At 36.0% G+C, this 13543-nt stretch overlaps 1 protein-coding gene across 4 annotated transcripts in view; it reads right to left on the bottom strand.

Annotated features, from left to right (window-relative positions):
- Positions 1-13543, bottom strand: part of or (AP-3 complex subunit sigma-2 or) — a 75857-nt gene that overhangs the window by 42815 nt on the left and 19499 nt on the right. For all 4 annotated transcript variants that reach the window (XM_070096071.1, XM_070096073.1, XM_070096072.1 and 1 more), the window contains one exon: positions 2040-2223. In XM_070096071.1, the coding sequence (XP_069952172.1) occupies positions 2040-2223 (184 nt within the window). The remainder of the gene's footprint in view (positions 1-2039; positions 2224-13543) is intronic.

Below are 13543 nucleotides of genomic sequence, written 5' to 3'. Positions count from 1 at the left end.
TGGGATTTGTACTAATGTCAGTTAGATGGTCTGTGCAGCCTTCTTCTGGAGTGAAAAATATTTCTGCATTTTCTACCTTGCTGTCATTTAGTGGGTTGCTGAACACCGACTCGTACTGTTCTTTTAGGATTTCACTCATTTCCTGTTCATCGTCAGTATACGAGTCTCCTCTCAGTAGTGGTCCAATTTTACAGGTAGTTCTTAGCTTGGATTTTGTGTAAGAATAGAATTATTTTGGGTTTCTTGCAATAACCTGTATGGCCCTTTGTTCCCTTTGTACTTCTGTGAGGTATGACATCCTAAGTTTTAGCTCTAATTCAGTGATCTCTCTGCTAAGTATCTTTCCTCTGTTGTAGCATATTTGTGTTTTTAAGCAGTTCAGTAACCCGTTTTCTTCTTCTGTACCATCTCCTACACTCTCTCTCTATATCTGATCTTCCTCTGGGTTTCCTCAATGGTACATGTTTCATACATACTTTGTATGCTTCTGTATTCAGCTTCTCTAGGCACTGGTGGGAATTTAGGGTGCTCATGTCTGATTCCCAGGGTATGTCTGATAGCTCTTGGGTTTATTTTTTCCCAGTCAATTCTATGGTTGTTAAAATTAAACTTACTGAACATCCCGTCTCTAACTTTAGTGATGCAGTTTCCTACCCCTGAGTTAATACTAGTTTGAACCTCTATGATGTTATGATCAGAGTAAATAGTTTTGTAAACTGTTATGTCTCTGATCAGTTCCTCGTTGTTTGTGAATATCAAATCCAGGATATTTTCATTTCTAGTGGGATCAATTACCTGTTGGTTTAAAGAGTACTTTTCACAAAACCTCATTATTTCCCTGTTATGTACCTGTTGAGCCAGAGTGCTTCCCGGGGATAGATAGAGAGATAGAGATAGAGTTATGTAAACAAACCAGCTGGACATGTATGGTTTTAGTTCATTCCACAAGTTGACTAGCAAATCATCTCATATTTATGTTAATTTATTCTACTGTGGGTACATTTATCATGTTTATATGTTATGCAGTGTGTTTATTATATAATTTTGAAAAAATATCATAGATGGATTATACTGCTATGTATGATAATCTATGTAACTGTATTTGTGTATACCTGAATAAACTTACTTACTCAGAGTGATTATTATTACAAATTATTACAAGTTATTATAATCATAATAAAAAAGAAGCGCTAAACCCACAAGGGTTGTGAATAGCTATACTAGACAGAAGGAATATTTTTCTACAGTTAAGTATGTAACTGGTGTTTGACTAGAGAAAACGTAATTCTTCCGACACTAATATAAACCACTTGGTAAACAAATCTCATATTTATGTCAATTTTTATACTGTGGGTGTATGTATCATGTTTATATGTTATGTAGCATGTTTATTATATAATTTTGAAAAAAATATCAGAGATGGATTAAGGGAAATGTCTATATTAACGTAACATACGACATTTAATGCGGCTAAGAGATTATTACACGGCGCTGAGTAGAGACTCTTAGTGATTTTAATGTGTACTTGCATGCCAGCACAGTGTGTAAGTATATTTAGGTACAGGTACACATTAGTACAATTATCAGAGTATATATAAAATATGCAATAACTTTAAAACACTTGAAATTTTGGAAATTTTCCAGACATAATAGAGAGATGTGCTCGTGAAGAATGTAAACAAACCAGGTGGGGCACACCATATAGCAAATTTTGGTCATAATTTGAAACTGCTATATTAGTGGAATGCCATAAGGCGAAACGCTGTAAAGCAGGGCCCTACTGTATATTTTTTGAACACTTATAACTCTGCCTTTGTACAGCAGGACTGAAAGAGGCATACCTTAAAGCAGATTTATTTTACATTCCATATCTACCTTCATCCTCCTTATTAAGACTTACATAGTAACACTTAACTCTTGTTTTATACATTATTCTTCTTTTAATCATTGCTTTCTAATTGCCACCCATGATAAATATTTTCCCAAAATATCTAAAGGATCATTAAAAAATGTGTAAGTGGCAAAATATATCTACCTACCTTATCAACGTGAAATATAAGGTCTAGCTCACACACATTTTCAAAGCACTTGTCGAGGGTTTCTACAAAAACTTGAATCAGGTCTAAAATTCCAAGTTCACTTTCTGAGGAGTCAACGCAAAAGACGAAGTACAAAGTGGCATAATGGCGGTATATTAACTTGTAGTCAGCTCCTCCAATCAAACTGCAATAAAAATCATTAAGCTGTTAGCTACAAAAAATTTAGAAGACTAGCATTTCCAAGATTACATGTAGAACCAAATACAGTATTCACTGGGGACAATCAGCTCCTGATCTGAAATCAGTTAGACGTGTAATAGATATTACTGATTAAATAAATTTGTAAGATAAATTATAGTAAACTTGTTAGTTTCTATCACCCATGAAAGTCTACCTTGGTTAAGAAATATGCAATACCCATTTTCTGTGTACAACATGTGCAACAGTTTGGCATCTTTATTTCTGATTGGTTTCACCTACTCGGCAAGCTTCTTCAGTCAAAATATTGAGGTGACTTAAATACCAGAGATAACAGAAATAGTGGAGAGGCAGGTATGAGGTTATCAGACCCTCAGCCTTGAGCAAGTTAGACTGAGATGGTCAGTCCCTCAGCCATAATAAGTGTTCAGCTCCATAGCTTCAATCAACATGAGGCTAAAGTGTGAGAAAACAGCCTTTTTATGCTGGAGCCAGAAGTGAGGTATGTAAGTGGGAAAGGTGTCACGGGGGGTGGGGCCCACCATTAGTATAATGAAATTTGTCTGACACAGCAACCCCACAGTTAAGTAAGTAAGTAAGTTTATTCAGGTATACACAAATACAGTTACATAGAATTATCATACATAGCAGCATATGTGTAGAGAACCTAGGATAACCCAAAAAAGTCAGAGTGACTTATTTCCATTGGGGTCTTGGTTACAGAGAACACCTACAGCTTTGTTGCTCAACCACTAGTTATAAATGAGAAGAATTGGATATGAGGACATGTCTAGCATGGACCAATAGGGCTGCTGCAGTACTTCTCAATTCTTAGGTTCATACTTAAACTACTGAGCCCTGCCTCCTGTGATGCAATCTCAACTTCGGCACATCACTTCTGGCTCCAGCATAAATGGCTACATTCTCATGCCTAAGCTTTATTTGACTGAAGTTTTAGAGATAAACACTTACCAAGGCTGAGGCTGACCATCTCAAACTACTGCTACTTCAAGGCTGAAAGACTGATCACCACCTATCTACCAGAGTGGGTGCAATGTCTCAGCAACAGATACCAAACCATGACATGTGTCTTACTCATCTACTTGTTGGTAGTATTGTATACTGTAGCATTAACATAACACCCATTTCTCCCCACCTTACGGTGTTCCGCTAATACATACATTTCAAATTATGACCAAAACTCACTATACAGCTCCACCCACCTGACTTTCTAATATGGTCACCGCACCCCACCCAGTTTGTTTACATTCTCCGTAACCTCTGTGTCTCTCCATTATGTCTGGAAACTTTCTGGAAACTTTCCAGAACTTCAAGTGTTTTAAAGTTATTTCATGTTTTATACATAAGTGGACCCCCGCATACCGTACGCATCGCATAACGTTCAATTAGCATACCGCTCGCTTTTATCGCAAAAATTTTGCCTCGCATACCGCTCAAAAACCCGCTCACCGCTCTTTGTCCGAGACGCGTCCAATGTGCGCCCTTAGCCAGCCTCACATGTGCCGCCGGTGGCATTGTTTACCAGCCAGCCTCCGCGGTAACATCCAAGCATACAATCGGAACATTTCGTATTATTACAGTGCCAACCCTACAGGAATAAGGGTGAGAATTACTATAGAGATAAAGAAAGAGATCATTGATAAGTATGAAAGTGGAGTGCGTGTCGCCGACCTGGTCAGGTTGTACAAGAAACCCAAATCAACCATCGCTACTATTGTGGGCAACAGAAAGGCAATCAAGGAAGCTGTTCTTGCCAAAGGTTTAACTGTGTTTTCGAAACAGAGATCGCAAGTGATGGAAGATGTTGAGAGACTCTTATTGGTGTGGATAAATGAAAAACAGCTAGCAGGAGATAGCGTCTCTCAAGCGATCATAAGCGAAAAGGCTAGGAAGTTGCATGAGGATTTAATTAAAAAAATGCCTGCAACTAGTGATGATGTGAGTGAATTTAAGGCCAGCAAAGGTTGGTTTGAGAGATTTAAGAAGCGTAGTGGCATACATAGTGTGATAAGGCATGGTGAGGCTGCCAGTTCGGACCACAAAGCAGCTGAAAAATATGTGCAGGAATTCAAGGAGTACATAGACAGTGAAGGACTGAAACCTGAACAAGTGTTTAATTGTGATGAAACAGGCCTGTTTTGGAAGAAAATGCCAAGCAGGACCTACATTACTGAGGAGGAAAAGGCACTCCCAGGACATAAGCCTATGAAAGACAGGCTTACTTTGTTGATGTGTTCCAATGCTACTGGTGATTGCAAAGTGAAGCCTTTATTAGTGTATCACTCTGAAACTCCCAGACCGTTCAGGCAAAAGAATGTCCTCAAGGAGAATTTGTGTGTGCTGTGGAGGGCAAACAGTAAGGCATGGGTCACTAGGGACTTTTTCTATGACTGGTTACACCATGCATTTGCCCCCAATGTGAAAGATTACCTAACTGAAAAGAAATTAGAACTTAAGTCCTCCTGGTGTTAGACAATGCCCCTGGTCATCCTACAGACGTGGCAGAGCGACTTTATGGGGACATGAAATTCATTAAGGTGAAGTTTTTGCCTCCTAATACCACTCCTCTCCTGCAGCCCATGGACCAGCAGGTTATTGCAAACTTCAAAAAACTGTACACAAAAGCTCTGTTTGAAAGGTGCTTTGTAGTGACCTCAGAAACTCAACTGACTCTCTTAGAGTTTTGGAGAGAGCACTTTAATATCCTCAATTGTGTAAACCTTATAGGTAAAGCTTGGGAGGGAGTGACTAAGAAGACCTTGAACTCTGCTTGGAAGAAACTGTGGCCAGAATGTGTAGACAAAAGGGATTTTGAAGGGTTTGAGGCTAACCCTGAGAGGATTATGCCAGTTGAGGAATCCATTGTGGCATTGGGAAAGTCCTTGGGGTTGGAGGTTAGTGGGGATGATGTGGAAGAGTTGGTGGAGGAGGACAATGAAGAACTAACCACTGATGAGCTGATAGATCAACTTCAACAGCAAGAGGCCAGACCTGAGGAAACTGGTTCGAAGGAGGGGAGAGAGAAATTGAAGAAATTGCCTACTACAAAGATTAAGGAAATCTGTGCAAAGTGGCTTGAAGTGCAAACCTTCATGGATGAAAATCACCCTCACACAGCTATTGCAAGCCGTGCTGGTGATTATTACACTGACAATGTTGTGAAACACTTTAGGGAAGTCATAAAGGGACGAGAGGTACAGGCCACTATGGACAGATATGTTGTGCGAAAGAAGTCCAGTGACTCTGAAGCTGGTCCTAGTGGCATTAAAAGAAGAAGGGAAGTAACCCCAGAAAAGGACTCGACACCTCAAGTCTTAATGGAAGGGGATTCCCCTTCTAAACACTTACACTCTCTCTCCCCTCCTCCCATCCCATCAATCATCACCAGATCTTCAATAAAAGTAAGTGTCATGTAATTGTGCATGCCTTTTTCAGTTTGTGTATTAAAATTAACATTTCATGTGGTAAAATTTTTTTTTTCATACTTTTGGGTGTCTTGCACGGATTAATTTGATTTCCATTATTTCTTATGGGGAAAATTCATTCGCATACCGATCATTTCGCATAACAATGAGCCCTCTTGCACGGATTAAAGTCGCTATGCGGGGGTCCACTGTACTCTGTTAATTATACTTATGTGTACCTGTACCTAAATAAACTTACACACTGTGTTGGCCTGCAGGTACACATTAAAATCACTAAGAGTGTCTTATTAGTCTTGAGGATGCCATATTAATAATGATAATAATAATAAGCAATAATAATCACCCTGAAGAGTATTAAATGTTGTATATTACATTAATATAAACATTTTCATTAATCCATCTATGATATTTTTTCCAAAATTATATAATAAACACACTATGTAACATATAAACATGATAAATACAACCAGAGTCAAATAAATTAACATAAATATGAGATATTACGTGTATGAACCAAAACTAGACACGTTCATCTGATGTTTACATAACTCCACATCTCTCTCCTCTCTCATTTACTCATTCTGTCTCTCTCGTCTATTCATTTTACCTTAGTTACTCACCTCTCACCCTACATTAAGACTACATATAAATATTTTAAGGTAAGTAATGAGTGTACTGTATATGCATTTTATCGCTCTAGGGCCCTTTAAATGTCATAGTGTATTATGTGTGGGTGGGGTGGCCTGGATCGCTACCATATCTCCTACCCCTGGCTTCCTACAAATAAATACTACTCACCTCTCACTCTACATTAAGACTACAAAAATTTTAAGGCAAGTATTGAGTGTACTGTGTGTGTATTTTACTTTTTATTGTTTTAAATGCCTAGTTCTATTGCTAAATTAATATATGTTACTGTAAACTAGTTATCTGGCATTTATATGCATTTATAAATGGAAAAAATGGCACTCTAGTTTCCAGCTATGTTCACTTTCCAGTGGTAGCCCAGAACCTAACTTGCCGTATAAGTTGGGCCCTACTGTGTGTGTGCATGTACTCACCTAATTGTGGATGCAGGGGTCGGGACTCAGCGCCTGGCCCTGCCTCTTCACTGAATGCTACTGTGTGTGTGAGATAGATAGATAGATAGATAGATAGAGATTATATATATATATATATATATATATATATATATATATATATATATATATATATATATATAATGCCGGGAGCAATGGGCTAGTAACCCCTTCTCCTGTAGACATTTACTAAAAAAGAGAAAAAAAACTTTATAAAACTGGGATGCTTAACCCTTTGACTGTCGAAGGGCCCAATCCTGAAGTTGCTCCTGGTGTCGCAAAATATTCGAAAAAAAAAAAAATTATTTTTTCTTATGAAATGATAGAGAATCTTTTCCCGATTGTAAAGACACCAAAAAAACGAAATTTGATGGAAAACTGACGGAATTACGCTCTCGCGAAGTTAGCGACTTCGGCGATATTTAAAAATCGGCAATTTCGCCCACTTTGAGCCCTATTTTCGGCTAATTCCGTTATTCCAGTCAACCAAACTCATAACTATTTCTTCAGAACTCTATTTTTTCTATCGATTGAGCACAAGAAACTGCCCATTTACCAATTTCAACTACCCAATAACATGGTCAGAAATTTGCAATTTGGCCAATTTCACGAAAATTAAAAAATACGACAATTTCAAAATAAGGTCCAGAATGAACAATGCAGACATTCCTGGCTCTAAAATAAGATTTTCTTTGTTCATCAGTCATGTCTCCAGGTCCCTGTGATATTACTCTTGCTTTTTATTTTGAAATTTTATTCAAACAAAAAATAGAAGATTTACTGTTATGCAGACTACTGCAATACTGTAATAATTGTAAAAATTACATCAACCCATTCATGACTGCGTATTAGAATGGCTATTTGGACATTTATTGGACAATGACATCATTTGTTTACTTTTGAACATCGGCAAAAATCAAACATTTCCTGCACATTGTGCTCCATTTCCAGGTTCTTTTTATAGTAAAATTAATCAAAATCACCTCCATTTCTATAATATAGTTTCCATTCTATCAAATGAGACCATGAAAACGAGAATACAACCACAAATACTATACGAAAATAGACCACAAAGTCGGCATTTTAATTAAAAAAAACGGTCGGAGTTTTTTTTTTCTCATTATGCACTGCGTGCTCCAGGATTTTTTTTATGTGGTGCACACTGACCACACACACCCATTCTCTCACATGTGGGCCTACTAGCTTTCTCCTGCCTGATCTGAAGCCGCTAGAATTTATGAGTATATATACGTCAAACACGGTACCTCACAAACGTATATATACGGCCGCGACAGTCAAAGGGTTAAATGTGCGTGGATGTAGTGCGGATGACAAGAAACAGATGATTGCTGATGTTATGAATGAAAAGAAGTTGGATGTCCTGGCCCTAAGTGAAACAAAGCTGAAGGGGGTAGGAGAGTTTCAGTGGGGGGAAATAAATGGGATTAAATCTGGAGTATCTGAGAGAGTTAGAGCAAAGGAAGGGGTAGCAGTAATGTTAAATGATCAGTTATGGAAGGAGAAGAGAGAATATGAAGGTGTAAATTCAAGAATTATGTTTACCTGGAGTTTACCTGGAGAGAGTTTCGGGGGTCAACGCCCCCGCGGCCCGGTCTGTGACCAGGCCTCCTGGTGGATCAGCCCCTGATCAACCAGGCTGTTGCTGCTGGCTGCACGCAAACCAACGTACGAGCCACAGCCCGGCTGATCAGGAACTGACTTTAGGTGCTTGTCCAGTGCCAGCTTGAAGACTGCCAGGGGTCTGTTGGTAATCCCCCTTATGTGTGCTGGGAGGCAGTTGAACAGTCTCGGGCCCCTGACACTTATTGTATGGTCTCTTAACGTGCTAGTGACACCCCTGCTTTTCATTGGGGGGATGGTGCATCGTCTGCCAAGTCTTTTGCTTTCGTAGTGAGTGATTTTCGTGTGCAAGTTCAGTACTAGTCCCTTTAGGATTTTCCAGGTGTATATAATCATGTATCTCTCCCTCCTGCATTCCAGGGAATACAGGTTTAGAAACCTCAAGCGCTCCCAGTAATTGAGGTGTTTTATCTCCGTTATGCGCGCCGTGAAAGTTCTCTGTACATTTTCTAGGTCGGCAATTTCACCTGCCTTGCCGACCTAGAAAATGTACAGAGAACTTTCACGGCGCGCATAACGGAGATAAAACACCTCAATTACTGGGAGCGCTTGAGGTTTCTAAACCTGTATTCCCTGGAACGCAGGAGGGAGAGATACATGATTAAAGTAAAGTAAAGGTTGGATGCGAAAAGTGGGTCATAATAAGCGTGTATGCACCTGGAGAAGAGAGGAATGTAGAGGAGAGAGATTTTGGGAGATGTTAAGTGAATGTATAGGAGCCTTTGAACCAAGTGAGAGAGTAATTGTGGTAGGGGACCTGAATGCTAAAGTAGGAGAAACTTTTAGAGAGGGTGTGGTAGGTAAGTTTGGGGTGCCAGGTGTAAATGATAATGGGAGCCCTTTGATTGAACTTTGTATAGAAAGGGGTTTAGTTATAGGTAATACATATTTTAAGAAAAAGAGGATAAATAAGTATACAAGATATGATGTAGGGCGAAATGACAGTAGTTTGTTGGATTATGTATTGATAGATAAAAGACTGTTGAGTAGACTTCAGGATGTACATGTTTATAGAGGGGCCACAGATATATCAGATCACTTTCTAGTTGTAGCTACACTGAGAGTAAAAGGTAGATGGGATACAAGGAGAATAGAAGCATCAGGGAAGAGAGAGGTGAAGGTTTATAAACTAAAAGAGGAGGCAGTTAGGGTAAGATATAAACAGCTATTGGAGGATAGATGGGCAAATGAGAGCATAGGCAATGGGGTCGAAGAGGTATGGGGTAGGTTTAAAAATGTAGTGTTAGAGTGTTCAGCAGAAGTTTGTGGTTACAGGAAAGTGGGTGCGGGAGGGAAGAGGAGCGATTGGTGGAATGATGATGTAAAGAGAGTAGTAAGGGAGAAAAAGTTAGCATATGAGAAGTTTTTACAAAGTAGAAGTGATGCAAGGAGGGAAGAGTATATGGAGAAAAAGAGAGAGGTTAAGAGAGTGGTGAAGCAATGTAAAAAGAGAGCAAATGAGAGAGTGGGTGAGATGTTATCAACAAATTTTGTTGAAAATAAGAAAAAGTTTTGGAGTGAGATTAACAAGTTAAGGAAGCCTAGAGAACAAATGGATTTGTCAGTTAAAAATAGGAGAGGAGAGTTATTAAATGGAGAGTTAGAGGTATTGGGAAGATGGAGGGAATATTTTGAGGAATTGTTAAATGTTGATGAAGATAGGGAAGCTGTGGTATATATACATATATTTATATATATATATATATATATATATATATATATATATATATACATATATCTATATATATATATATACATATATCTATATATATATATATACATATATCTATATATATATATATATACATATATCTATATATATATATATACATATATCTATATATATATATACATATATCTATATATATATATACATATATCTATATATATATATATACATATATCTATATATATATATACATATATCTATATATACATATATCTATATATACATATATCTATATATATATACATATATCTATATATATATACATATATCTATATATATATACATATATCTATATATATATATACATATATCTATATATATATATATACATATATCTATATATATATATACATATATCTATATATATATATACATATATCTATATATATATATACACATTATATATATATATACACATATCTATATATATATATACACATATCTATATATATATATACACATATCTATATATATATATACACATATCTATATATATATATACACATATCTATATATATATATACACATATCTATCTATATATATATATATATATATATATATATATATATATATATATATATATATATATATATACATATATCTATATATATACATATATCTATATATATATATACATATATCTATATATATATATACATATATCTATATATATATATACATATATCTATATATATATACATATATCTATATATATATATACATATATCTATATATATATATACATATATCTATATATATATATACACATATATCTATATATATATATACATATATCTATATATATATATACATATATCTATATATATCCTAGGTAGTAGGTTGGTAGACAGCAACCGCCCAGGGAGGTACTACCGTCCTGCCAAGTGAGTGTAAAACGAAAGCCTGTAATTGTTTTACATGATGGTAGGATTGCTGGTGTCTTTTGTCTGTCTCATAAATATGCAAGATTACAGGTAAGTCTTGCTACTTCTACTTACACTTAGGTCACACTACACATACATGTACAAGCATATATATACACACCCCTCTGGGTTTTCTTCTATTTTCTTTCTAATTCTTGTTCTTGTTTATTTCCTCTTATCTCCATGGGGAAGTGGAACAGAATTCTTCCTCTGTAAGCCATGCGTGTTGTAAGAGGCGACTAAAATGCCGGGAGCAAGGGGCTAGTAACCCCTTCTCCTGTATATATTACTAAATTTAAAAGGAGAAACTTCAGTTTTTTCTTTTGGGCCACCCCACCTCAGTGGGATACGGCTGGTACGTTGAAAGAAGAAGAAGATCTATATATATATATACATATATCTATATATATATATACATATATCTATATATATATATACATATATCTATATATATATATATACATATATCTATATATATATATATACATATATCTATATATATATATATATATATACATATATCTATATATATATATATATATACATATATCTATATATATATATATATATATACATATATCTATATATATATACATATATCTATATATATATATATATATACATATATCTATAAATATATATACATATATCTATATATATATACATATATTTATATATATAAATATGTATTACTTATTACCAAACCCCTTTCTATACACAGCTCAATTAAAGGCTCGCCATTTTCATTTACCCATGGCACCCCAAATTTACCCACTACGTCCTCCACAACATTTTTACCCACATTAAAAGAATATCGTCGACTACCTGAGACAAGAGAGATCTCTATCCCAGGTAGTCCACCATAAATGAGTGTAAAACGAAAGCCTGTAATTGTTTTACATGATGGTAGGATTGCTGGTGTCTTTTCTGTCTCATAAACATGCAAGATTTCAGGTACGTCTTGTACTTCTACTTACACTTAGGTCAAACTGCACATACATGTACACATTTATATACACACACTCATCTGAGTTTTCTTTGATTTTATCTTAATAGTTCTTGTTCTTATTGCCTTTCCCTTTATATCCATGGGGAAGTGGAATAAGAATCTTTCCTCCATAAGCCAAGCGTGGTGTAAAAGTCAACTAAAATGCTGGGAACAATGGGCTAGTAACCCCTTTTCCCGTATAGCCTACTAAAACGAAAAAGAAGAAAACCATCCAAGTGGGATGTTTGAATGTACGTGGATGCTGTATGAATGATAAGAAAGAGACGATTGTGGATGTTATGAATGAGAAAAACTGGATGTCCTGGCTTTAAGTGAAACAAAGCTGAAGGGGGTGGGAGAGTTTGTGGAAAGAAATAAAAGGGATTAGGTCAGGGGTTTCAAATAGAGTTAAAGCTAAAGAAAGTAGCTGGATGTATACAGAAATTTATGAATAAAATGACATTCACCTTCCTTAAATTAAAAAATCCAGAAAGTACTGCAAAATACTGAGAAAGATAACAAAATTAATTCAATGTATAAGGAATCTTTCAAAGGAAGATAGACTGAGGGACCTGAACTTTCACTCTCCTGAAATGTGTAGAATGAGGGGAGATGTGGAAGTCGGCCACAAATAAAGGAGACAAATAGGGTACTGAGGATATCCAACAAAGTAAGACCTCAAAGTAATGAATTCATTCAAACTGTAAAAGTTTGGATTTAGAAAGGATGTAGGAAAGTGCTGGGTTGGCATTAGAGTGGTTGGTGAGTGAAACAATCTGTTAAGTAGAGTCATTAACCCTTTGACTGTTTCAGGCCCCTCTCTGAAACTGTCATTCTATGTCGCTCATTTTTTGAAAAAAAAAAAAAAAAAAAAAAAAAAAAGAAAAAAAAAAAAAAAAAAAAAAAAAATCCTATGAAATGATAGAGAATCTTTTCCCGATGGTAATGACACCAAAAGTTCGAAATTTGGTCGAAAACTCATGGAATTATGCTCCTGCGAAGTTAGCAGTCTTGGCGACATATGCGTATCGGCGATTTCGCCAACTCTGAGCCCTATTTTCAGCCAATTCCATTGTTCCAGTTGACCAAACTCATAGCTATTTCTTTAGAACTCCATTTTATCTATCAGCTGAGTACAAGAAACCTTCCATTTACTAATTTGGACTACCCAATATGGTGGTCAGAAATTGGCAATCTGGCCAATTTCATGCAAACTAAAAAAGATGTCAATTTCAAAATAGGGTCCAGAATAAACAAGGTAGACATTCGTGGCACTAAAATAACATATGCTCTGTTCATTAGTCACATCTCTAGGCCCCTCTTATATTATTATTGCTTTCTATTTTGATTTTTTATTCATACAAAAAAATACAAAATTTACTGTTATGCAGACTACTGCATTATTGTAAAAATGGTATAAATAATATCATTGCACTAGTGAAAGAATATTAGACTCCTCAGTTGACGTGTATTGGACGTGTGGTGTGATTTATTTGCTC

This window comes from Cherax quadricarinatus, chromosome 52, assembly GCF_038502225.1.
Source record: "Cherax quadricarinatus isolate ZL_2023a chromosome 52, ASM3850222v1, whole genome shotgun sequence".
Classification (NCBI taxonomy): Eukaryota; Metazoa; Arthropoda; class Malacostraca; order Decapoda; family Parastacidae; genus Cherax; species Cherax quadricarinatus.
This window is presented reverse-complemented; position numbering and strand designations above follow the sequence as displayed.